This window comes from Sinocyclocheilus rhinocerous, unplaced genomic scaffold, assembly GCF_001515625.1.
Source record: "Sinocyclocheilus rhinocerous isolate Xijiao unplaced genomic scaffold, SAMN03320098_v1.1 scaffold95, whole genome shotgun sequence".
Taxonomy (NCBI): Eukaryota; Metazoa; Chordata; class Actinopteri; order Cypriniformes; family Cyprinidae; genus Sinocyclocheilus; species Sinocyclocheilus rhinocerous.
This window is the reverse complement of record NW_015662004.1, coordinates 342,637-369,865: the sequence shown is the minus strand read 5'-3', so window position 1 is coordinate 369,865 and position 27,229 is coordinate 342,637. Positions and strand designations below refer to the sequence as shown.

Below are 27,229 nucleotides of genomic sequence, written 5' to 3'. Positions count from 1 at the left end.
CTTCCCCTATCCCCACGCCTACCCCTTTCTCTTGCCCCTTGAGAGACAGAGTGTCAAGAGGTAGGGCTGAAAATATTCCCCTAAAAAATGGGACACCACTACTACACCGTTACACGTCATCATAAGTCGTCGCTAGCTCCTACGTCAAAGAAATTGCGCCAATGTTTATCACAAACTCAGACGTGCGGTCAAAGATAAGTTACCTGCCACCGGACTAGTATTTATGTTGTCAAATCTGCGGCTATCAATAAAATATGTTGTGGAACTATCGTGCAGTCAATAACATTAGCAAACTTTTATCATAGCGATTTTTTGCAAACGTTTCTTCGGATAACATAATCTAAACATAATCTAAATATTTGTGGATTGGAAACATGGAAGATTGACAGGCTTTTGCTGTAGTTCTATGGATGTTTTGCCCGCCAGATTTTCGAGCCAGTCATGTGACTGAAAGCTATGAATTATGACCAGAGTTTTAGATACCAGTGAAATTTCACAATTCTCATTTCCAATTTTGACATTTCCAATTTTTATACAGCAAAAACTACTAGCCTAACAAATATAAAGTTCAAACATTAAGTAAACATTCATTAATAAAATAAGAACAAATAAACAAATTGCAAACAATAGCAGAGATAAATACATTAGAATAAAGATGCAATTGAAATTCTCTCCATATGCTATATGTCAGCATGTTGCCCACGAGGCTATTGGCGCTGACTTCACTGAATAGATTAAATAGATTAATTCTTGCTTCAAAAGTTATTCGTTCAAAAGAGCAGTACATATTTTTTTTCTTTGATTAACATTAATGACGTTGCTATATTGGGACCAAATGCACAGATCTAATATACCGATAGTCTTCTGATTTCGTTCTCAACCATTTACGTTCATTTAAGACATAACTGACTGTGTTTATGAGGATACTCGCCAAGACGAGCGTAATTTTGTATGTATTTGACAATTCAAGTGCAAAAAGACGCAAAATGAGAACTCAATTCAGTATTTGCACACTGACTGAGAAGTCTTTTAGGTGAAAAAACTTGAAAATTGAGTTTCCTTACCCATCTTCTTGTACTTGAACTTGTACTTGTTTAAAATCCCCTAAATATTTAAGTTGGCAAGATCTGAAACCGTGTGCAAATGATAAACTTCCATGACGAAGCAAGCACCATCCCGATCATCTTTAGATAGTTCAGCAAAGTTCAGTAATTTTGCATCTCCCGAAACCATAGTTCAAAAGGACATCGCAAACAGCATTGTAAAGTTGTGTGGTTGGAAGTTCAGCTCTCGACCTGTGGTTAGAAGCATAGTTTCTTAGGAGCCGCTTACACGACAACGTTTTCAGCCAAAAACGGGAAACTTTGTATGCGTTTTGCCTGTTCGTTTACACGACAACAGCGTTTTGGGGACTGAAAATTGATATTTTTGAAAACAGGTTTCAAAATGCACGTTTTTGAAACGCCACCGTTGTCGTTTCCGTGTAAACACCCAAAATGAGAATCTTTGAAAACGGTGACGTCATGCGTGTGTGTAGATCGTTTCCGTGTAAACACCCAAAACGGGAACCTTTGAAAATGGTGACATCATGCGCGTGCATAGAACGTGTTAGGTATGTAGACATGCGCAGTACGTGCCGATTTTAAAGGCAAGTGCGAACAAACATACACAACAATTGTCGGAGTACATGGTACTGTTATTGCTGTTTAAGAGTTTGCCAACGCTTCTTCAGCAAAGTGTGGATTTACTTCACCAATATTACAACCAACAGCGGAGACGCATCATATATACACGGCAACAGGTACTGTTTACTAACAAGGTGACAGCGCCGTACGAAATGTGCTATATAAATAAACTTGCCTTGCCTTGCCAACTACTGGCCTGGCATACGTAATACAGCGTTTTTGGCCGTTTTCGCGGATATGTGTAAATGCGAATCATTTTGAAAACGTTGTCGTGTATACGTGAAACTTTTTAAAAACGCAAGGGAAAAACTTTTCCGTCTCTGACTACATCGTTGTCGTGTAAACGTAGCCTTAGTATGGCATGTGGATTTACATTATGCTCTTAGGCAAGCAAGGTAACATGTAGTACATTCTATATCTTTAATTCCATTTAGTGCACATGTGCATAAAACATCGGAGTATGACGTATCGGCAATGAGTCAAACATCAAATAAAGCTAAACGATGGGAAACAAACAGTGAAATAGTCCTCAGATGCCATATTCATTACAGCAGCATCTGATGACTGAATGAACCGCATTTATTTGGGAGTAAAGTCTAATTACTGCATGTCAGCGTGATTTAAAATCGCGTTATTGGAATTTTCTTTTTATTTTGTTTAAAATTGCACACGTTTCATCAGTTGAAAAAAAAAACTACATTTGTGCATGCATTTTCAAAATTGTTTACCTTTCTGTAATTGTTCTTTTATCACACACACAGTTTTTCACACTTTTTTTCTTTTTGCAGTTCGCTGTTCGGATCAACATTTTCCTTGAATTGTTTACTTCATCTCACATGACTGGTCTCTGAAAAAGTGTTTCTGCTCCCCACACACATTTTCCCTGTTTTGTTTACCTAACCTAGATTGAAAGCTTTGAACATTGATTTGTTCTTTAGTGAGGATTTGAAGTGCACCACAGAGCATTTACTTTCTTTATTTTTTCGAAGCAAGAAACCAACAGACACGGAAATCTCAGAAATATAGAGGAACAAAAGCGCACAGAAGTCTGAGCCTGGCTACTTTAATCTGTCAGATGTGTACAAACAATGTGTTACCATTAGCTTCGCTGTAGCTGTAATGTTCTAAATGAAGGCTAATCGCATAAAACGGACAAGGAAATGGCAGCGTCCACTGACTCCCTAACCATTCGTCTGCTTTAACACTGAGGACGTGTCAGGTGTTAATCGAATTGGCCTCTCTGCAACCAATCCATGAATTCTTTTATTGCTGCCCTGTGGTAGTGAAAAGCAGCATCATTTGAACATTCACCCTGCTTTTCTGCAAGCTGAAGCGATAGAAGTGTCACCACAGCCTACAGAAACGTCCTTGAAAATGTCAGAGCTTGAATTTTTGTACGGGGAATGTGAGGAAACAATCGTACTTAGATGCTCGGCCTTACCAGGTATAACCCGTGGATGCGGTCTTGAGGTTTTAGAAAGGTGTTATGGAGATAAATTCCGGCGTCTGAGTCACGACTGGATGTTGGCTGGCCCGTCACACTGCCCTTGGCCTGCCTCGTGCCGTACTGCAGATATTTGTCTCTGTGTCAAGACTCTAAAATGGAAGCCGAAGCCATTTTGCAAAAGAAGCCTGTGCTGTCTCTGCCTTTTGTTTATCTCTGTGTTCATTCAATTTATCATTCTGACGTGATTCTACAGATGTGCTAAAAGATTGATGACTCACATGGAACTGTGGACTTTCTGTAGTGATAGCGGTGCAGTGCAGTGATAGGCTAATGAAGACTTAAGCACAGACCCGCCGCTGTATTCAACGTGCTGCTTTGCAATAAAATGCAGTACAGTGAGTCTGTTGTGTTCTAACATGTAAAGCATAAATATTTTAACCCATTAATGACCAGACTTTTCTGAGAAACGTTTTGCGTATCAATGAAAATACATGTTCTTGTAATTTTGAAGGTTTTTTTTTTCAGGTAAAGAAAAGCTTTTCTTAAGGTTGTGTACTTGTATGCCAGATTTATTTATTTTTTTTAAAGGTAGGGTAGGTGAATTTGGAGAGGCGGCGTTGGTGGAAGGTTGAATGCAACGCTGTCAGATTACCTCTTGTCTCATTCATGGGTGAGAAAACATTATAGTAGAAAGTGCATAATATTACAATAATAACGCCTTCCATTCTTGCTCGGTCTGCAATAGCGTAATGGAACGCGCTGATGACGTATCGTGTCCGCGCGAACGGGGTGAGCGGAAGTTTGCAAATGCATACGTTAACAGGCAGGTAGGACAGCCTATCGTAGCCCTCGGACTGAGGGATGTGATTGGACGAACATTTTACAGTCCTACACCTTCCACAGACAATATAAATACGTAGAAATACATTTAGATCACTTAACTTAGTGATTGCTGTCAGGATGTGAAGAGAATTTCAACCAGCATAACAAAAAATGTTTTTGAACCATATCACCTACCCTGTCTCTAAGTCTTAAATCACTTTTATTATTATTATTATTAATATTGCAAACGAGATTCGACGAGCCTTTGCCAAGTTTAGCTGTGTTAACTTTGCTTTCAAGTCAGATTTTTTATTTACAAAAAGAAAATCTTTTTTTTTCTTTCTTTGCACCATCAGTGGTTAGCACAGGGGATGCATATGATTCACTTTGATGAGAGCATGATTGATTGTCCACTTAATTTAGTCCACAGATCTTTCCTATAGCATTACATATGAGAAGGACACCATGTCGGTGAATGCCGTTGCTTAAAGAGACTGATGCATCCAGAGAGGGCCTAAAATAGTTTAGCAAGTGCAAGTTCAGATGGTTTTCAGTGATGAGTCCAATTTATATTCTTGAAAACTGTGAAGAAAACAGAAGGCTCATTCTTCGGCGTTCCAGACACAAATTGGATGCACAAAAGGGACACTGTGGGTTTGTTGTCATGCCCTCCGCATTTAAATTCTCGATCAAGAGTTGTGGAGGTCTAATAGACGCTTTTATTAAACTTTACAAAACAGACAGCGAGTCACTGAAGGTAACGCACAATAGTTTTAGGTCACACTCTTCAGTAATGAATGACAAATTGTATCATATTTAGCTGCAATAGCAGCTATTCTTTGAATGCTCATGAAAGTTCAGTGTTCTTTTGGCAGCCTCTGTGGAAATTAGTGGTAATGAGAAACATGGCAAGTTTGGCTAATCACACTTTATTGGCTAAAGAGAATGAACATAAAACGTGCAAACATCAACATGAGTGGAAGTAGAAGTTCTTTTCTCTTGAAAGTTCTGTATTGGCTACTATTAATGTGAATTTGTTCAGCTACTGTAGCTACGGTATTGAAGCATGATATATTGCTATTATATCCAGCATTCTTGTAGCTCAAACAGTAGAGCATGTTGCTTGCAATGGCAAGGGATTCTAGGCCATGGAACCCTAATATGTCTGCTCATAGACGGATCCGCTGATAGCCGTGGCTTTCAAACGCCCCCGTGTGTATCTGTGTAAGCGCTCGGTGAAGAGCGTGAAGCGATGATCATTGTCACAGTCATATCTGATGAGCGTGTGAACACAATGGCCAATCAGAGTTGTTTAAGAATCCACTCGAGCGCTCAAAATGCTAGCGGGAAATGCTGGCATCGTCACATTTTTAACATCTCAAAAAACTTTGAAAATCCTCTTCTGGTGTTCTACTGAAAAAGTAACAGCACACATGTTTGGACCGACATGAGGGTATGTAGTAAATAATGACAGAATAATGACAGAATTTTTATTGTGGTTAACATTGGTATCATTTCCAATCCAGAACTGTAATATTTGTTAAGTCAGTACATACCATTAGTGGGAGTTGACAGAAGCACCATTTATGGCACTATAATCTGTTGCCAAAGGAAAAAAGGGTGGGGAAAAAAACTGTGACCATAAGTAGTGGTCGACCGATATGGGTTTTTTGACAGCCGATGCCGATATCTTGGAAAGCAGGGTGGCCGATATAATTTTATTTATTTTAATTCATATTTAAGAAATTTGAAATAATTTGAAAATGTATTAAAAAATAAACGTGTAAAATAAACATACTCTAGAAGACAAAGTATTTTTCACAAATAAATAAATATTTAATAAAAATATAATTAAAAAGGAAGTAAACACTGTAACCAACAGGGCACTAAGTAATCTGGGAAGTTTGTGTGCATTGGGAATCATATTTTTTCAAATAAAGCCAAGGTAACACTCATTTTACAAACAGCACACAGTGAAAATGACATGAATATGACAGTGGGCAAATGCATAAAGCGCAGCATAATTTGAAATCAGTCACGGGTTTAAAGTTTGTCGATTGCGCGTCTCCAATGAAGCTGATCTCTCCTCCTGTCCGTATTCAATTCGCACGGACCATAGGACCGACCGTCACAGAACACGCGATCATGCAGGTCACATGCACACTTCACAAGATCTCAACTAGATTCGACTAAGTCCGCAAGGTTTGTGAAATTAAATGTTCATTAGTCATTCAAAGATTTGTTTAAATTACATAAATGCGTATTTGCGGAATGCTGACGGCAAACGAGAAAGAATTATAATGTCATCGTCGAATTTGGCCCCCTTTAGGAAAAGTTTGGACACCCCTGGGATAATCCCATGATCCGTGTGACCTCCTTTTATTTTTCGTGTGTAGCGCGATTGGCCGAGCTCAAGCTCTGCAAGTGCAGCCGTAATGGTGGTTTAGATATTATATAAGCACCTCATAGCTGGAGTGAAAGTTAAGGGAGGAAGAGAGGGCAGGGCTCTGCAGCTGAAGAAAACAGTCTCTCCGATACACTCTTTAAGTGAGACCCGTGAGAACTCTTTTCACTCAAAGGGCCAAAGAACTGATGTCTTCTCCTCAGGGGAAGTCAAACATTATGCCCTTCCCTCTATCAGTCCAACACATCAGTCCAACAATGTATGTGACATTGGCTAGACTCCAGTGAATATTGTACTTGGGGCTCTACATTTCTGTAGAGCACTGATGTCAATTTTTAGAGGCAAAGTACATTTTTTTTAAGACTTCAACATTGATGTTTCACAATACAACAATACATGTTAGTGGTGTGAGGTACTGACAAAAAAAGATACAGTGCTCTCCACTAATATTGGCACCCTTGGTAAATATGAGCAACACCAACATTAAAGATCCAGCAGTATATTTAACTGTGGGCATGGGATACATTTTATCCCTGTTTGCACCAAATCCATCTGGTAGGTTTGCTGCCAAAAAGCTCTTTTTTTTTTTAGCTTCATCTGACCATAGAAGCCAGTCCCGTTTGAAGTTCCAATCATGTCTGACATCTGAATATGCTGGAGTTTGTTTTTGGATGAGTGAGGAGGATTTTTCTTGAAACCCTCCCGAACAACATGTGGTGATGTAGAGGCTGTTTGATATATGAAGAGTTCATCTGCAAAAACTGTATATATATATACAATATCAGGGCTCGACATTAACGCTTGTCCGGGACAAGTGGATCTTGTGAAGGGGCAAGTGAAAGAGAATTTTACTTACCCGACCGGACAAGTAACCTGATTAAAATTTTAATAACAAACAATAACTAAGGCAGCACCGAAACTTTGGCAAGAATGATTCTGATTGTATTACTTTCAGTGTAAACGGTGACTAATAACGTATAATGTATTGACAGTATTCAGCACGATTGCAAATGTGATATTGATTTTATACAACTTTAGTTCAATAAACAAGTAATATTAACTGACTTACATTTTAGACACATTATTGATCGTTTTTGCTCCATTTCGCTAACGAAAATAGTTCTAAGCAAAGCTACAGCAGAACAGTCGCGCATCTCCGAGCAACACAAAACAGTGTTTCGTTACTGAATGATTCAGCATTTTTGAAAGACTCAATGATTCAGTATGCAGCTTCTGTGTTTCCTCTGCAGTGGAAAGATGGAGTTTGTTGATACTGATTTTGTTTGAATGGTAACAACCATATAGTGTATATATATACACTGTATGGTTGTTACCATCAACAAACTCCATCTTTCCACTGCAGAGGAAACACAGAAGCTGCATCGAAAGTGCCATTTAGATGTATTTACTCAGACTGTTTAAAATATATATATATATATATGCTTTCTGACCCCAAGACTTAACTCTCTGAAATTCTCCAGCTGTGATCCTTGGAGAGTCTTTGGCCACTCAAACTCTCCTCCTCACTGCACATTAGGACAATATAGACACACGTCCTCTTCCAGGCATATTTGTAACATCTTTAGTTGATTGGAACATCTTAATTATTGCCCTGATAGTGGAAATGGGGATTTTAAATGCTTTATCTCTTTTCTTACAGCCACTTTCTATTTTGTGAAGCTCTACAATCTTGTTCTGCACATCAGAACTATATTCTTTGGTTTTACTCCTTGTGATGGATGATTAAGGGAATTTGGCCTTTGTGTCCCTCATATTTGTAATCCTGTGGAACAGGAAGTCATGGCTGGACAGTTTCATGCTGCTAGTCACCCTGGTGTGCTAAAAAAAACGTAAATAAGAATGGGAATATACTTCAGAGTAGGGATGTCAATTTTCGTCGTTTAAATTAACGAACAATTAATCGATTAATCGTTAACCTTAATGCTGCAAAATGCGTCTATGCAGCCCGGCATGACAGGATGTGCAAAAGTAAAAAAAAAAAAAAAACACCGCTTTCTCACCCGATTTAAAGGGGATTTAGTCTGAATAAAATGCTAGTAGCAGGATTGTAAAATGAATAGATGTGATTATGATCATTTGATAAAATGAAGAGAGCTCGTTTGAGATCATTTTACTTTGTTGATTGTTTCCTATCCCGTCACGGGTTGCATCTCTTATCGACAATTAATCGATCATCGATTAATCGTTGACATCCCTACTTCAGAGATATTTCACTCATAAGAATTTCTAGGGGTATCGATAATTGTGGCCAACATGCATTGGAGAATAATGTGAATTATAGAATTTTGAATTTTTTAAATGAAATATCAAAAAGATAAACAATGTAGCCGCCTTTGCTCATATTTACCAAGGGTGCCAATATTAGTGGAGGTCACTGTATCTCTATATTTTCTGGGATTTTGTGTGGTGGTCAGTTCACAGCAGTGACAGAAATGATCTTTTCAACTATGAGGCAATATTTTCCCCATTAAATTATTTTTACTTTCATAATTTACTTTCATGCATTTGACAAAATGACTGTCGAAATGCATATACTATTGCTTTCGAACAAGTGAGAATGATGGCCATCGGACAAAATTTAAAAAAGCTGTAAGAAGTTTTGTAAATTTTGTTATATCTTTTGATGGCCCAGAACTTCATAGGTTTTTTATGGCATGATGTCGAAGCCACAAGCATCAAGTATATAAGTAAATATAGCATTTTACTACAAAATTCTAAATGGCCGACATGAGAAAATCAGGTATTGCTTGATACCACACTGAGTCTAATGAGACCAAAAAAATTTTGCCCAAACTGTTATTGGCAAAAATGACTCTTGACCAGTAGTTGGCGCTGTGCTGAAACGGTGCACGTTCCTTCAGGTCAGGCTTGTAATGAGAGGAATTATAGGCTAACTTCCATTTTGGCAGGCTCTTTGTCGAATTTGTTGATGCAATATATAAGAATGGTTTGGTCTGTCAAAAATCTTCTGATAACTTTTTGCCAGCATTGTCTGAATATGGTCACGAAAATCCGACATAGTTTCATATTTAAAATATCATCTCATTTAAAAAAAAAAAATCATATTTCAATATAAATTTTTTAATGCCCATTTCAAACTCAATTTCCAGTAACACTTTACAATAAGGTTCCATTGGTTAACATTAGTTAACATAGACTAACAATGAAAAATACTTTGAAAGCATTTATTAATCTTAGTTAATGTTGATTCTAATAACTTTAACAAAGATTAATAAATATTGTAACAAATATATTGCTCATTGTTAGTTAATGTTATTTAATGCATTAACCCTCTTAGCGCCAAAGTCGCAAAATTGTGACAAGACGTCATACTTAATCAAATAGACTGTAGTTCCTAATATGGTGTAATATCTCATTTGTATTCCCTACCACTAGATGGCAGACATGTAGTACTTCGATTCTAGACCAAAATGACGTCATGTTCCTGTTCAAAGTGTTTGAGGAAAGAGCAGAGCAAGTGAATCACATGCGTTTTACTACTATATAGTATAGTAATATAGTAATAATTTAGTACTTTCTCCTGTTTTATTGTTGGTTTCCTCTGTTCTGATCATTTGGAACGAGGATAAAAAGACAAAAAACAAAAACATAAGTTCAAACATCAATTCAATATCTAATATTTCATCATTTGGAATGAGGATAAAAAGACAAACATCAATTCAATATCTACTATTTCCTGAATATTATGACATTCTAGAGGGCCGCCCCCTGATGACGTCATAATATGCAAATTAGATGAGTATATTTACACCCCACATAAACTTTCGATCATGCCCAACATTTTTCTAATTTACAGTAGATCTATATCTTTAAGCCCTTTCAAGCCACAAGCTTTTGAAATCTTGATGTCAAAATCCAGCATTTTTCCAAAAAACCCTGGCGCCTAAAGGGGTAAGTATAGTTAACAAATGGAACCTTATTGTAAAAGTGTTACCCAATTTCCTAGCACTAGTTTTGCAATTCTAATTGCAGTGTAATAAATGCATTCATGCCTTCTTTGAACAGTCTTTGTAAATATACCTAAATGTCACTTCAGAGGCAGCTTCTGAAAACAATATTATGTCCACGTGGTAGCCTTAAAAGTTTGTCTAATAAATTCTATGTTGAATCAAGATATTTCTTTCTAAAGCCTTTTTTCTCATTTAACACAAACATTCCTTTAAATGATCTTTTGGGGGGTAATTTCTCAGCAATTTGCAAATATGGCTGTTATGAAACAAGCCTTTCCTGTTGGACGAGCAGTCTCAGTGATAACGGCCTCTCCATTTGACCAAAAATTCATACAGTAGTGACGTGACATGTGGCCAAGTATGGTTACCCATACTCGGAATTAGTGCTCTGCATTTAACCCATCCTAATGCACATACACAACAGTGAACACACACCCGGAGCAGTGGGCAGCCATTTATGCTGCGGCGCCCGGGGAGCAGTTGGGGGTTCGGTGCCTTGCTCAAGGGCACCTCAGTAGTGGTATTGAAGGTGGAAGAGAGTGCTGTACATTCACTCCCCCCACCTACAATTCCTGCCGGATCTGAGACTCGAACTCGCAACCTTTGGGTTACGAGTCTGACTCTCGAACCATTAGGCCACGACTTCCCCGTATCCTTACCATATTACCAATTCGCATGGAGTTGCTCTTAAGAATGAAGATAAAAAAGGTCCTGCTGAAGGACTCTCAACATTTTTTTTATTTTTTAAATTTTTTTTATTATTGGTGTTTTGGGTCTAATAGCTGTAAAATTTTCCAATTTGATTTAACAAAATAGTTTTTGCACATTAGCAAGTTGGTTAAGGCATTGTTTGGATCAGACACTTTGCCTCAGGCAAAAGGCTAATGTTATTATAATTTATTAAACACATGGCTCTTACTTGTGTCTTGTACTTCAGAGAATTGAGACGAGCGGCACGTTTCTGTGAATGCACCGACTGTATACCACATGTCAGGTCCAATTTCCCAAATATATCTACTTAGTAGATTTGGTACATGTTCAGTTTGCGAGAAATGTTTCAAAATGTTCCTCTTCAAGAATCTCAGGATGTGTCATGTCACCGAGGAGCGTGTGTGCTCAGCTGTATCTGCTAGTGTGCTTGGTTCTTGGAGAAGAGTATCTTTTAACATCTTGCTCTGAGGAACGTCTCCCAAAAATAAACAGTGAGAGAGGAAGGAGCACCTCATATAGGAAATGGGGATCACATGTAATGTAGACTCGTTACTCTATCATTTGGGCAATAAAATTCAATATGAATAATCCATAGTTCTGCCACAATACTGTTACTACAAATCGATGGTAAATGATGGCGATTTGTAGATTGAAAAGCCTTCTGACTGTATCATTGTGCACAGTGTTTCTGCTGTTTGTCAGCACTGTTTCATCCGACTTTAAACTAGTTTAAATCACTGAGTTATTTGTGTTCTTTGCTGAATTCAAGCGCTTCACACTGGATCTCACAGCGCGTGACCGAGACTCATTAAATTAACTAGTGAGAGTGTGAAAAATGACTTAAGGGAGTGTGCTTTCTTGAGTCTACATTGCCAGAAATGTCCACAAAATGGCCATGGAAGAAACACACGACCTGCCATTGTGCCCAGCCCTACGTACGTTCAGCGTACGTACGTTCAGCCCTCAGAGACTTACTATTAGAACACAATGAAACGTTTCAGTCTGGGAAGTGTTTTAGAGTTTCATGGAGGCACAAACAAATTAGCATTTTTTTTCCACCATCAGTGGTGCCAAAACACTTCAGCAGTTCATAGTTAAAGTTTTGAAGTGTGTAGTTAGCACAGACACGGGTTATGATCGTTGCACTTTTCTCCTCGGCCTGCAAACATGGAGGCGGCATCGAATTGCTGAGGTCATTGAACTGCATTCTCATGGTGTGGAGCTGTGTGTGTTTGTGTCGAGAAGTCTCAGTTTCTCAAAGGACTGTTATGCAAGCCGAGAGTAGAAGGAAATGAATCAAGAAGAGGACAGGCTGACAGTCACACACCACCTGCTGAATGGAGCTCAAATCGAAATCCCAAAAATCCTGCGGGGAAAAATCCACAAACCCTGCAGGCACGACCTCGGTTTGGCAGCATCGGATTATAACTCTCAGTATTAGAGTAATTTGTTGATTTGTGCAAACCAGCAAAAATGTTACACAATTTAGAATATGACTGATCTAGTACAAACACATGTCATTCATAATTGGTGTACTAACTAGGGTTGTCTGGATACAGACCTGCTTAAGTATCACAACACCATTTAATCAGCTGTTACTGAATGTAATGCATTCTGCTGAATTTTAACTTATAATAAGAAAATGTGTTCCTGTGGCTCAGTGGTAGAGCATTGCGTTAGCAGCGCAAAAGGTCGTGGGTTCAATTCCCAGGGAACACACATACTGGTAAAAAATGTATAGCCTGAATGCACTGTAAGTCGCTTGGATAAAAGCGTCTGCTAAATGCATACATTTAATTTTAATTTAATTTAATTTTAAAATAAGAAATTAAATCTTAATGCAGTGAATTGTGTTACTTTTCATTTGCATTCTCATTTGATTCTTTTCTCTTTTTATTTGAAACTTGATGGATGCAAACCAAAAGATCAGACTCTTAATAATAAGTCTAGCATCAGTGCAAACTACAGTGTTAGTCTTGTGCAGTGTGAAGCATTGCAGTTCTTGTTTGTTTGAGTTACTGCTGATATAACTTTGTTTAAAATATGAGCAAATAATATTAGTACTGTACATAAAGTGGCAGTTATGCTAGTGCTGTTTTCATAATACTACCCAGTGTTTCCCATACATTGATTTATTTGTGGCGGCCCTCCATAATATCAACATTTAAAATTGGGAAAATTGTACTTCAGTGTAGAGCTGAAGTTGACGCATTTACTGGCTCAGCACGTCTCTTTCACATGACAGCCAACAATTTAAAGCATGGGAGTTTTTCTCAATATGCGTTCCTATGTGTACTTGCGTTCCCATGGAAACGTTACTCGTTACTCGTTACTACGTAAATTACTCACAGACGTTACTGATGGAGAATAACACATATGACATTAATACTGTCATTAATTGTTTTGCAGTTCAAAATAAATTTTAATACCATTAATATGGAATTTAATAACATTAATGGATAATGGAAAAAAGTACATATTAGGGCTGTCAAATCGATTAATCGCATCCAAAATAAGGGTTTGTGTTTACATATATAAATATATATTACATATACTTCTCAAATATATGCAGGTATGTGTGTATACATATATAAAAATACACAGTTCACATATTATGTAAACACACACTTTTATTTTGGATGCGATTAATCGCGATTAATCAATTTGAATGCCCTAGTACAAATGCAATTATTCACCCATTAGACAAAGCTGCTTAACTTAACTATTGTACATTTTTACTTTTAACAGTTAAAGCAAAAGTTTTGACTACATAAGATTTATTAGGGTTTAATATTTTTCTTACTTTCACTTAGTACTGTTTCCATCAACCTGGAAACGCACAGTAAGTATTTCTGAAATGCACTTTGTATATGTCAATTCCTAGCCATACACACCACAGGTTTGTCCGGATCATTGCTGCAAAGAATTGTAGCGACTGGATCTGGAAACGGATGCTTCCAAAATATCATCAAAAACCTTAAACACAGTCCTTGGATTGATAAGCATTTGTAACTCACAGGGAGAGAAAAATGTTTAAAGGAAGCGATTGCTTGTCCTACTGATTGATTTTGTCCAGCCTGCCTCACCGGTTTATAACCAGTGTCATCTTTCTAGTCACCCTTCTAGTCTAACCACAGACCTAACTTTAGGTCAGACTTGTTGGGCTTGAGAATACAAGCATTCTTGAGAGCTAAACGTGGGGCCTGGTGTACAGTATTCTGAAACCTGAAACCCTTATTGCAATTGGTGTAGTTCTTTAAATGGGTGGGAAGGTATTACTTATTTGTAACAGCATATTTCTCTGCTCTGAATAGCCTGTCGATCAGCTGACAAATGGCTTAATGTTTTCATGCAGATGGGAGCTAAATATGGCAGCGTGTGGCATGTTGGCTAACCTGCGAGACAGTTCTGGTTACATGAGAAGGTGTCAGGGATTTGTAATACCAAAAGCAGATCATCAAAGAGGTAAACCATCACAAATGAAGCTGTATCGGGAGAGTGAAATCGCTCCAACAGTTGTTGACTACCAGTGGCTTTGTGGCACTATGCCGCCAATGATTATTAGCTGTCCTGAGCATCTCCTGCCAGCTAATTAGTAGTGTTAACCTCAGATGGCATCATGTTGAACACTAAATGCTGGATTGCTCTACACACATTTTTAAATCTGAACAGATTTTTAAAACCCCCCGTAGTGAAAATCAAGTTTTTAGCGTTGTTTACATGTCTGTCTGTCAGGTGTTCTTAAAGTGCTTGGAGACAAACCATGTACTAATTCATCAGTCAACACCATTGTTGAGCATTTTCTCCTTAAAACTGTGGTGTAAAAAAAGACAGTCTCAGAAATATGTTTTGAAACTGCCCGTCACAAACATGTAACTTATCCCATCAACCTGCGGGACGGGACTTTTCATCCGCTGGTCATAGGTTTTTATTTACAGCGTGTTTTTGCAGTGATGAGCAGTGTAGCCAATCACAGACATATCTGTTGATATCTGTTCCCCCAATCCGATCCGAGTCACGATCCGATAGTTGTACTGTATGTTCCTATAGGAATGTATGTTTGGTGCACACTTCAATTATACAGAGTGTATAGAGAGTTGTGCAGAGAGTAAAAGAAATATATGTATGATGCATATATATGTATATACAAGATACACTCTCTCTGTGTACTGTATATATACACTTTATACAGACATTGGCAGATGTACTGTTAATATGCTACAATGGTAGACATTGTAAACAGACTTTGTGGTCACAATAATTAATATGGACTGTTTGATGTAAACTTCTTGTATTTTATATGTATAATAAGCAGAGTAATTGCAACATAAAATGAAGATAAGGTTAGAAAGCATGAAGCTCGCTGTGGCAGAACGCCAGTCTGTCAGTCAAGTCTGAATCAAGACGCAACCCATAGCAACGTGTCATGACAACGACGTCTCAGACAACAGATAAAAGTAAACTATAAATGAATGAGTGATAGTTAGCATATTCATGGATCCGTGTACACTAAGGGCAAGATTTACTAACAGCTTGTGCCAGCGCAAACTGTCTTTTGGCGTTAAAATAGTACTGTCAGGATTTACTAAAGACGCACAGTGAAGAATTAGCACTGAAAAGTAGGGCTGGGCGATATGGCCAAAAAAAATATCACAATTTTTTCCATATCAGTCGATATCGATAATTATTACGATACATGTCAAATCTTTATTTCTTTCAAGTTTAAAGACAGATTTTTGCCCCAAAGTGAAAGTTGTAGAAACCAGACCATTAATTAATTAATTCATTCATTCAAAATAAATATCTAAATAGACTAATTAATTTCTTAGTTTTTGCATGTTCTAATGAGTGATATTGTTTCAAATCAAGAAACAGGTTTGGGTTGCCTGATAATATTAATAATAATAATATCAAAGGTGTCAGGGATTTGTAATACCAAAAGCAGATCATCAAAGAGGTAAACCATCACAAATGAAGCTGTATCGGGAGAGTGAAATCGCTCCAACAGTTGTTGACTACCAGTGGCTTTGTGGCACTATGCCGCCAATGATTATTAGCTGTCCTGAGCATCTCCTGCCAGCTAATTAGTAGTGTTAACCTCAGATGGCATCATGTTGAACACTAAATGCTGGATTGCTCTACACACATTTTTAAATCTGAACAGATTTTTAAAACCCCCCGTAGTGAAAATCAAGTTTTTAGCGTTGTTTACATGTCTGTCTGTCAGGTGTTCTTAAAGTGCTTGGAGACAAACCATGTACTAATTCATCAGTCAACACCATTGTTGAGCATTTTCTCCTTAAAACTGTGGTGTAAAAAAAGACAGTCTCAGAAATATGTTTTGAAACTGCCCGTCACAAACATGTAACTTATCCCATCAACCTGCGGGACGGGACTTTTCATCCACTGGTCATAGGTTTTTATTTACAGCGTGTTTTTGCAGTGATGAGCAGTGTAGCCAATCACAGACATATCTGTTGATATCTGTTCCCCCAATCCGATCCGAGTCACGATCCGATAGTTGTACTGTATGTTCCTATAGGAATGTATGTTTGGTGCACACTTCAATTATACAGAGTGTATAGAGAGTTGTGCAGAGAGTAAAAGAAATATATGTATGATGCATATATATGTATATACAAGATACACTCTCTCTGTGTACTGTATATATACACTTTATACAGACATTGGCAGATGTACTGTTAATATGCTACAATGGTAGACATTGTAAACAGACTTTGTGGTCACAATAATTAATATGGACTGTTTGATGTAAACTTCTTGTATTTTATATGTATAATAAGCAGAGTAATTGCAACATAAAATGAAGATAAGGTTAGAAAGCATGAAGCTCGCTGTGGCAGAACGCCAGTCTGTCAGTCAAGTCTGAATCAAGACGCAACCCATAGCAACGTGTCATGACAACGACGTCTCAGACAACAGATAAAAGTAAACTATAAATGAATGAGTGATAGTTAGCATATTCATGGATCCGTGTACACTAAGGGCAAGATTTACTAACAGCTTGTGCCAGCGCAAACTGTCTTTTGGCGTTAAAATAGTACTGTCAAAAGACGCACAAGACGCACAGTGAAGAATTAGCACTGAAAAGTAGGGCTGGGCGATATGGCCAAAAAAAATTTTTCCATATTTTCCATATCAGTCGATATCGATAATTATTACGATACATGTCAAATCTTTATTTCTTTCAAGTTTAAAGACAGATTTTTGCCCCAAAGTGAAAGTTGTAGAAACCAGACCATTAATTAATTAATTCATTCATTAGTTTCTGCATGTTCTAATGAGTGATAATTTTTCAAATCAAGAAACAGGTTTTGGTTGCCTGATAATATTAATAATAATATCACTTTTTTTTTGTCTCTTAGAAATGCACATTTGATAGTAGCTTGAGTTAGGATGCAGAGGTAAATATTTGTTCATTCTCAAAATCTGTAACATCTGTAAAAATTGTAGCAACCTCAGTTTTATACGGTAAAATTTATCCTGACCAAGTTTTTTTAAAGTTTTTTTATTAAGCATTGGTCTCCCATAGTAGCATACATTTAAATCATGATAAACACAGTTAAAACCACACAATATAGCACCTCAATACCATGGTAAAAATATAACTATATTGTTTTTAAGTAGCCTATTTGTATGAAAAACAGTAGTCTAAAAATATTCAGTATAAATGCACACAAGCTATAGCTTAATCACAAATACATACTATAATTATATACCATTACTCCTGCAATAAAATTCATCGTGAATATCCCACATTTCTGCCACAATACCATGGTGCAGTGAGTGTTACTACAGTAAATCCATGGTAAATGATAGCGACGTGTAGATTGAAAAGCCTTCTGACTGTCTCGTTGCACACAGTGTTTCTCCTGTTTGGCTTTAAACTAGTTTAAATCACCGAGTCATTTGTGTTCATAGCTCTAGTCGCGCTTCACACTGGATCTCACAGCGCTGTTTAGTGCTCACGTGACCGAGTAAAGTTACTCAGTAAATGCATCTGCTCTAGTGAGCTCACACCGCACGGCAGTTTGAACTTTGATCCGAGCGGATAAATGGTCCGTGTGGCGCGATTCAAATGAGTCGCGATGTTTCGTTCAGCTTTTGGTGCATCAACATTCGAACATTTACATTTATCAAACTCTTCATATCGTTTTATCAAGGGAAATTATACCGCAATAATTATCGTTATCGAATTATCGACCAGCCCTACTGAAAAGGCTTGGACACAGTTATTTTTACGCCTGACCTTATTGAATATGCATTTGTAGGAGTTTCCCTTTCAGATGCAAAATCTGTGAGAGGAGAGTATTAAAGGGGTCATATGACGTTGCTAAAAAAGAACATTATTTTTTTATGTATTTGGTGTAATGAAATGTGTTTAAGCGGGTTAAGGTTAAAAAAACGCATTATTTTCCACATACTGTATATTATTGTTTCTCCTCTATGCCCCGCCTTTCTGAAACGTGTCGATTTTTACAAAACTCATCGTTCTGAAGGCGAGGTGTGCTCTGATTGGCCAGCTATCCAGTGCGTTGTGATTGGCTTTGGGCGGCGTTATGCAAATCTTCCCACATCGTGATGTAGACATGTGGGGGCGTGTTTAAATGAGCCGTTTTAGGAGGGCGTGGACCAGTCTTAACTTTTATAAAGAATATCTCTTTGGGTTTGAGACTTTAGTCTTTGCAACTTTGGGGATCTTATCTATTCATGAACAGTTTGTAACACTCCAAAGAGAAAGGAAAACTTGAAATCGCATCATATGACCCCTTTAAAATGTATCACGCAATGCAATTTACTAACGTTTGCGCTCGTCAAATTACTGGTATTTGCGCCATTATTTAAAGCTCCAAAAAAGCATGTCTTAAAGCAGACGCTAATTTGCGCTGCTCTTGGTAGATTGTGTTGGTCATTATGGAAATGATCTGGCTGCATCTGTGTTCTTTAATTTGTGCATTGTCAGTAAATCACAATGTCCACTTCCATTAGCGCTTTTTTTGGAATTGCGCTCTCGCTCTAATTTGCCCTATTTAGTAAATCTGGCCCTAAAAGAGGTAAAGGTGTAGAGTTATATTCAAGCCATTTTAAGACATAAATTACTTTTATGGGGGGGAAAAAACATTTAAATATGTAATTATGATTGTCAAAGATGAGTTTTAAGGGATACAATTAGTGTCTGCAGGGGGACTTTAAAACAGCTAGGTACACAGAAACATAGAAACACACACCTCATTGTTAGGAGATGCATGAAATAATGTGTTATAAAATCATCTCAGAATATCAAACGCTTTAAATCCTTCGACGTGTGTTTGGGCTGGAATCATAGTCTGAAGATAAGAAAATATATATAGCATCACAAATTTCTTTTCTTTAAGTATGCATTATATATTGGTACAATTTCTGTTGTCAGCTGATATTACTTATTATTATATATTTTTTAATGTAATGGTTGATGTTGGATACATATTTCGATTTGATAACTCATCTAACACTCACTTGAAGTCAGTCTTTAAAAACGCAAATCATTTAATAACATTGTTATGAATATGCAATGATAAAGTCGATGCCTAAATTCACTTGTAGCATGCAGAATAAATGATTTTAATTATTTTATTTAGAATTTATTTAACATGAAGTATATAATTTATGTGACATGAAAATAATTGTCAGCTTATCAGTATCAGTAGTCAGAATTTTGTTTTACTAATTTTACTAAACAGGGCAAATTATCATAAAAGTGCGGGGAGTGGAAAGTTCTGCAGGTGATCTACTGACATACACACATTAAAGAACACAGACACATCCAGCGTATCCATTTCCATAATGACCGATGATAATCAGGTGCGTGTAATCTACTAACAACACAGATGCAAAAATGGGTTAAGACCTAGGTCTTGAACCCTGCTCCTGCGGACCAACTGTCCTGCAAATTTTCTAACCAACCTGCCTCAGGACACGTGGCCTGTGGTTTTTCCAAGTGAATCCTTTGATTAGGATTTTAGCTAAGTTTTGCAGGACAGTGAGTCCCCAGGTGCAAGACTTGCTTTCTTTGGGCGTTAAATAATGGCGCAAATACCAGTAAATTGACTCACGCAAACCTTGGTAAATCACCTTGCGTGATTAATTTAAAAACTTAAATTTAAATAGGGAAACTCCTACAAGTAGGCTTATCAACTATAAAACGGGAGGAGAAAATCTTGTTTCGTCCAATTTGTCTACTTTAGTGCAAATTGCACTTGGTAAAAGCAAGCTACTTTAAATACGAAGGGTGCGTTTACATGACAACAATGTATTAAAAACAAAGTTTAATTTATTTATTTAAAAAAATATATTATTTTTTTAATTTTGTGTACAGACGACAACGTTATCGAAACGACCCCCGTTCACACGGATCCACGAAAACAACAAAAATGCTGTATTATTCTTTCCAGGCCAGTAGTTGGCGATGTTACATTTTTTTATGTTTTTGTAGTTTATACAGAGATAATAACTGTATTGTTTTCAAAAGTTTGTTTTTTCAGGCCCCAAAAACACCCTTGTTGTGTAAATGAACGGCCAAAATGCATAAAAACGTTTCGTTTTTTAGTTGAAAATGGTGTCGTCTAAACATTTACTAATTTAAATACTCTGATGGGTGGCCACTTGATATCTAATGTAATATCTGGGTCTGGATTGTATTCAAGTTATATATATAGTTCAGTCATGAAACTCTAGATGGCGCAGGCGACGGGTTGTTAACGTAATATTCAGAGAGTTAAACGACTTGGCACAGCTGATTGGTTCATGCTGCATATGCAGCCAATGAGCTTACTGCCTTGCATTTATATGGCTGGCTAGCATTTACTAGAGATTCCTGCAGCGCGCTCTCAGAGTTTCTCTGAAACACTCCACTTTCCCCAGCTCCATATCCATCACAACCCTCTACATTAGGAGTAAATCACTCGCATATGCGACTAAATCTTCACTCTGGCGACTAAATGATGTCTAATATTAGCCAATTGCTAATAAATTCTCAGATTTTACTCGCCAGGATGTTAAGAGTGTACTTTCAGATATTTATAAAACTGTGCCATTTCACAAACAAACAAATATATATATATATATATATGTATATGTATATGTATATATATGTGTGTGTATGTTTGTGTATATGTGTGTGTGTGTGTGTGTATATGTGTGTGTATATATGTGTGTGTGTGTGTGTGTGTATGTGTGTGTATGTGTGTGTATATGTGTGTATGTATATGTTTGTGTGTGTGTATGTGTGTGTATATATGTATATGTGTATGTATATATTTATCAGTCTGGCGAGTAAACAAAAAAATTTACTAGCCAATGGCGATTCAATTGCCAAGGTGTTCGTAGAGGGCTGCATCACCATGCTAAAATCTTCCGAGAGTTGTCATGATTGAACTATATATATTTAATTTCATTTGAAATGTCTTAAACTGTCCTTATTTTTTTGTGTTCCAGCTCTTTGGCAAGGCCTGAAGCGAGCAGCTCCAGTTCGTCTGGATCAGTCAAGCCCGGCGGAAACACACATAAGATCTGCCTGGTGTGCTCCGATGAGGCCTCTGGGTGTCATTATGGGGTGCTCACCTGTGGCAGCTGCAAGGTTTTCTTCAAAAGAGCTGTAGAGGGTGAGTCTGCGGGGCACACATATACCCCTTCATGTTCCTGTTTTGACAGTAGGGCTGATAAACGCTTTGAATCTCATTTTATTAAGCAGTGAACAACAAAGGAATTGCATGTACCGTCAAGGTTGTCCTGTCAAATAGCATTTGATGGCTGATAAAATGCTGGTATATAGCCACCCAAAACTGAGTTTTATTGACTTTAGTCTATGTCTGTTAGGTCATATTAAAAGTGTGATTTGTTTTTGGAATGTCTATTAAAATTTTTATTTAATCTTCCGTTTCAACAGGAAATACATCAAACAGACAGGAAAATTTAGAACTATTAATAGTAATTTTATGGTAGCAAATGAGTGTCACAGAAAATTGCTGAAAAAGGAAAACATTTATTAAAAATAAAAAATATATATTTCATGGAGTATTTCATAACAGAAAATGTACACTGTCGAATTTGAGATTAATTATTCAGATAATCAGCCAGTAATCTTAAAATGGCTATATTGACTTGATTTAATCATATTTACTTATACATTGCTCTGTTATTAATTCTGATATCCCCTGATAGGTGGATTTATTATTGTAATCATTATGTAAATCACTCAATATGTGGTCCTTAGTAGCCATTTCCTGCTTGTGTTCAAAAGCAATGAGTAGCAGGGGGTCTAGAAGTCAGAGAATATAAGTAAAAATGCTTCATTTTTCTAGGTTAATATTTTTGGTTTATTACAAATTATATTACTGTAATAATTTGAATGGAAGTTGAATCAATTTCTTTGCTTATAATGGCAGAAGCTGCCATTATAAGCAATGATGAAGCAATGAAGCAGTGATGATCCATGTTATTCAGCATGATTTGAGAATGTTCCCAAGGGCATTTCATGCTTCAGTCAAAGCAGGAACATCTGACCTTTAGTACAATGTAGTTCATATGCTCAGTGTCACTAATCAGTGACCTAGAAATAGTGCAGAGTCTGAAATATTTCTCATTTGTTTTCTTTTGCAAGACAAATAACTGTTTAAATTATATTTTGAATAATCTTCACCCCACTGTTTTCCCCCCCTAATAGAATCATAAACACCAGCACTTACAGATTGTGACTTTAATCAGTATCCTTTGAATATTTTTTTTTTCTGATCTACTCCATCAGTCATGGTTTTCTGAAACCTTAGCATACAGATGATCAGGTTTGCCTTAATTAGACACAGAAAAAAAAGCACATTGTCAAAGTGTGGTTTCCTGCAGAGGTGTTACTTTGAGATGAGATATTTCCTTATGTTTGGAGCACAGAATATGTCTAGAAAAAGAGCACGCAGCAATAAAGCTCATGTGCTTGGCACCTTGACAAAATTCCCTCCTGTTTTAACACATGCTCCATCCGAATACTGAAACAGAGTCCACCTGCGTGATATTGCTACAATATCCACTCCACTGACATCCTCTACCATCCGTTCTCTATAGAGCTCGACAGTGGCATTCGAAAAGTAAAAATCCAATTCATTTTCACCTCAGGAATTAGATTATGCGTAAAGCTTTCAGAACAGACACCATGTGCTCAGAGGTTGAAGAGATGCTGTTTCTGTAGAAGCCATGTACACAAGTCAGAGTGCAATTGCATTAATAGGAAACCATGGGTAATTGCCAAAGTCCTAGAGAAGAACTTCCCATAATCCACAAATTAGAAAAGTATTTGATTCTAAATGTTTTGCAATTGTCAAGTTAAAATATGTTGTTTTTATTCATAAATCAGTGATTCTAAGTCAAGAGTTTCATGGTGTACTGCCATTTGATTGTCATAATCAAAGCAGTGCTTTATGGGATGCATAGTTAATTGCTTCATAAAAGAAAGTTAGGTAAACAGTCTTGTCTTTTTTTTAATGATGTGATTAATTTGGTAGCTGTTGATTTTGATTCATGCCTTCAGTCTTTTAATTGAAGATGAATGCATTAGAAGCAAGGCTGCTAAAAGTGTGCTGCTACACTCTAGAGTGCCAAGAAAATTTGTAAAAATAGCCATACTAATTTAATAAAAATATACCTTTCTCTTGGTACAGATTGGTAATAGTTCAAATGTCCATGGACATTTCTGTTGAAAATGAACCCTCATGAATAAGGTATTCTTTAATTTAAGTTTCATTAGCTATATGCTGATGATCAGTAAGTAATTTGCATAATGTTTTGCATTAACAGAGGTAATTTGCATGTAGACGTCTTAAAGGTACAGTAGCACAGTGTTACAAATGACACAGTAAACTTACACATAATCAAAAGTTGCCTTGTCAATGTAAATCTTTTTAACCAACAAGAATGTTGGTTAACGTTGACTAAAGTGGCAAATCACTTGGTTTATATTTCTGATGTCAGATATGATTTGTCAGATTGCACAGTATTTTAGCGTTTAATGTGTAAAGAATAATTGTGTGCCTGGTTAGGACACTGTTTAAAGGTCAGAGCGAGGGTGAAAACAGGACTTGTTTTTGTGGCAAGAAGCCTTGAATTTCAGGGAAAAGAAGAATATGTCTCCTTTATGCAAAAATAACAGATATGAATGGGTCCTGCATTGAGGATTTGGTTAATCTATAGTTTGGGGACCAATTCTCACTGTTAACTAACTATTAACTATGACTTTTGCCTCAATAAACTCCTAATTTGCTGCTTATTAATAGTTAGTAAGGTATTTGTTAAGTTTTGGTATGGGCTGCATTATGGGATCTAAAATATGGTCATGCAGAATAATGCATTAATATGTGCTTTATAAGTACTAATAAACAGCCAATATGCTTGTAATATGCATGCTAATAAGCAACTAGTTGATAGTAAGAATTGGTCACTAAATTAACGTGTTACCAAGGATTTTTCATATTTTAAACTTCATAGTTGCAACCGAACAAGTTTTGGTATGGGCTGCATTATGGGATCTAAAATATGGTCATGCAGAATAATGCATTAATATGTGCTTTATAAGTACTAATAAACAGCCAATATGCTTGTAATATGCATGCTAATAAGCAACTAGTTAATAGTAAGAATTGGTCACTAAATTAAAGTGTTACCAAGGATTTTTCATATTTTAAACTTCATAGTTGCAACCAAACTGAAATGAATAGCTTTTGCTTATTTTGTGTCAGCATGAACTGAGCTGTGTTTTCAGCACCTGAAACATTTATATCTGTTATTTTTGTTTTTCTTCCCTGATTTCTTCGGTTGCTCTGGCAATGGTGAAGGATGGAGAGCACGACAAAACGCAGATGGTAAATAAATTCACCTTCAATAATGCTTTTGCTGTCGCCCCACAATGCACCTGTGTTAAAATGCTTTTGTCTTTAGTAATAATTCATAGTATAGTAACACTGACTCAATGAAGCTCAATCATTACAGCAGGAAAAGAAATCATCTACAGACACTGTCAGAAATTAACTGTTTTTATTAAGAGCCAATATTGCCAGCTGGACTTGATTTTCAAGGGCATTTACCTTTATCAGGATATATATATATGTATATATATGTGTATGTGTGTGTGTGTGTGTATAGTGACCAAATAAAAACTTAAAAAACAAGTTATGTTAATTATGTTAAACAATTTCATCAATTTATATAAATTCTCAGTATGAACAAGCTGAAATTAATGCACAAGATATCATAACACAATGAACACTGCTAAAATATATATGCTAAATAAATGGCACGTACATATAGTAGATTATAGCAAGATACTAACCTTATGAGTGTTTTATGTTCTTTTTCAGAGCTTATGTTTTTTTGTCAAAAATCACCATATAATAGCAATTGCAGCAGCACTCGCCTCTGATAAAGTAAATATTTTATACATGTAGGCTATTTTTGTCACTTGCGGTGTCATTTTTCACACAGTTAATTTCTGACCCTCTCCAAAAGCATGTTAACTGCACTAGTTATTAGTCACTAGTTTGCATTCTGATAATCATCATAGTTGCACTTCGCTTGATTTCTCTTGCACCACAGCTAGTCGCTGTATGACTGCATTAGTATTGACCGGTTTTGCTGATGTGTCTGTTCCATGACTAATGGAAAGACACTTGAGTCAGAGTGCTTCAAGCCTGCTAAACATGTTTGAGCGTGACATTATTGTTTTATTCGGACCTTTAATGAAAAGAAATGGCTCGGAGCGGTGGTCAGCGGGATGAAGATAAGGATACATTGGCTTTTGTGAATTTTTCCTTGACTTTGCTTCAGCACAGAAAAAAATCGATTTCGTTGAAAGGCAGACAGAAATGGATTTGAAAGCTCTGGTTGTAAGGGTGTAAAATAAAACAAAGTCAGGTTAATTGAGGTATAATCCAATTAAAGGACACCGTCAAAGCAGCATCAGACAGGAAGTAGTTGATTGACATGCAGAGTATGAAGTCACACTGTTCTGAATCCAGAAGTCACTCCTAATATTTCAAGGTAGTGATAGCCAGAGCAACAGATTAATTTAACCATAAATCTAACAAATTTGAGTGAGGTTTATGGCTAATAAACTCTATCCAGGCGTGATGTAAATGCTGTTGTCACAACCTGAATGCAGTTCCATGCTGTCAGTTTTTGGTTCCTTGAATGTTCTGGGAATATTTATTAAATAAAATGTAAAAATAGCAATTAGAGAAGATTCTGTATAGCTTTTTAGTAAAACCTCCTGGCAATGTTTTGGTTGCTGAAAAATAGAACAAAGAGGCACAGAAACCGCTTTTAGCTGCACTGAATACTGTATTCAGCTATTAGATGCTTTGATATGCTTCAAAATGAACAATTCTGCAAGTTGGGTCTCTACAGACTGTCGGATGGCATGTTTCCACACCAAATGGAGAAATCCTCAAAGCTCTTTGGCTGAGTGGTTGGCAGTAGACTGGTTGAGGTGGCGTTTGATTATTCATCTGTTTTGGCTTATGATTCTGTACTAATTCCAGACATTTCTGGCTTGGAAGAGCTTTTTCGAAGCTTTTAGAAGTTTTGGATTCTCTCGAATAGGAATGAATAAAGATGTGATGGTTCTGCTGGCATGATATGTACAGCATGGAGCTGTAATGGGTTTTACGGGGATAGTTCAGCCAAAACTATAATTATGAATCCAGTCAACTAACACAGTAGTATATGGATTCAGTGGTCACTTTATCGCTGTAAATACAACTCTGTCTGGGTTTTTTGGGGTGTGATGCTGTAAAAGAAAACATCAGAGGTGCTTATTGTAACTTTAAATCCTTTCAAATGTGTCACCATAAAGCTGTGAGTAATACCCATATTTCTTCCAGGGCAGCACAACTATCTCTGCGCTGGAAGGAATGATTGCATCATCGACAAGATAAGAAGGAAAAACTGCCCGGCATGCCGCTTTCGCAAGTGTCTTCAGGCCGGCATGAACTTGGAAGGTGAGGATGTTCTGATAGTTTGACGAGCGGTTTGCTTGAGTGATTTTTATGACCTTTATATGCCACTGCACAGGGGTGCAAACCAGTATGCAATTAGGAATGGCAGTCAAGAGGATTTTATAATTTATCAA

General features: G+C 36.9%; 1 protein-coding gene across 1 annotated transcript in view; it reads left to right on the top strand.

Annotated features, from left to right (window-relative positions):
• LOC107727260 (glucocorticoid receptor) overlaps positions 1–27,229 on the top strand; it is a 72,253-nt gene that overhangs the window by 25,441 nt on the left and 19,583 nt on the right. Inside the window, exons 3-5 of the mRNA XM_016537062.1 lie at positions 21,556–21,722; positions 24,939–24,965; positions 26,982–27,098. Coding sequence (XP_016392548.1) covers positions 21,556–21,722; positions 24,939–24,965; positions 26,982–27,098 — 311 coding nt within the window. The remainder of the gene's footprint in view (positions 1–21,555; positions 21,723–24,938; positions 24,966–26,981; positions 27,099–27,229) is intronic.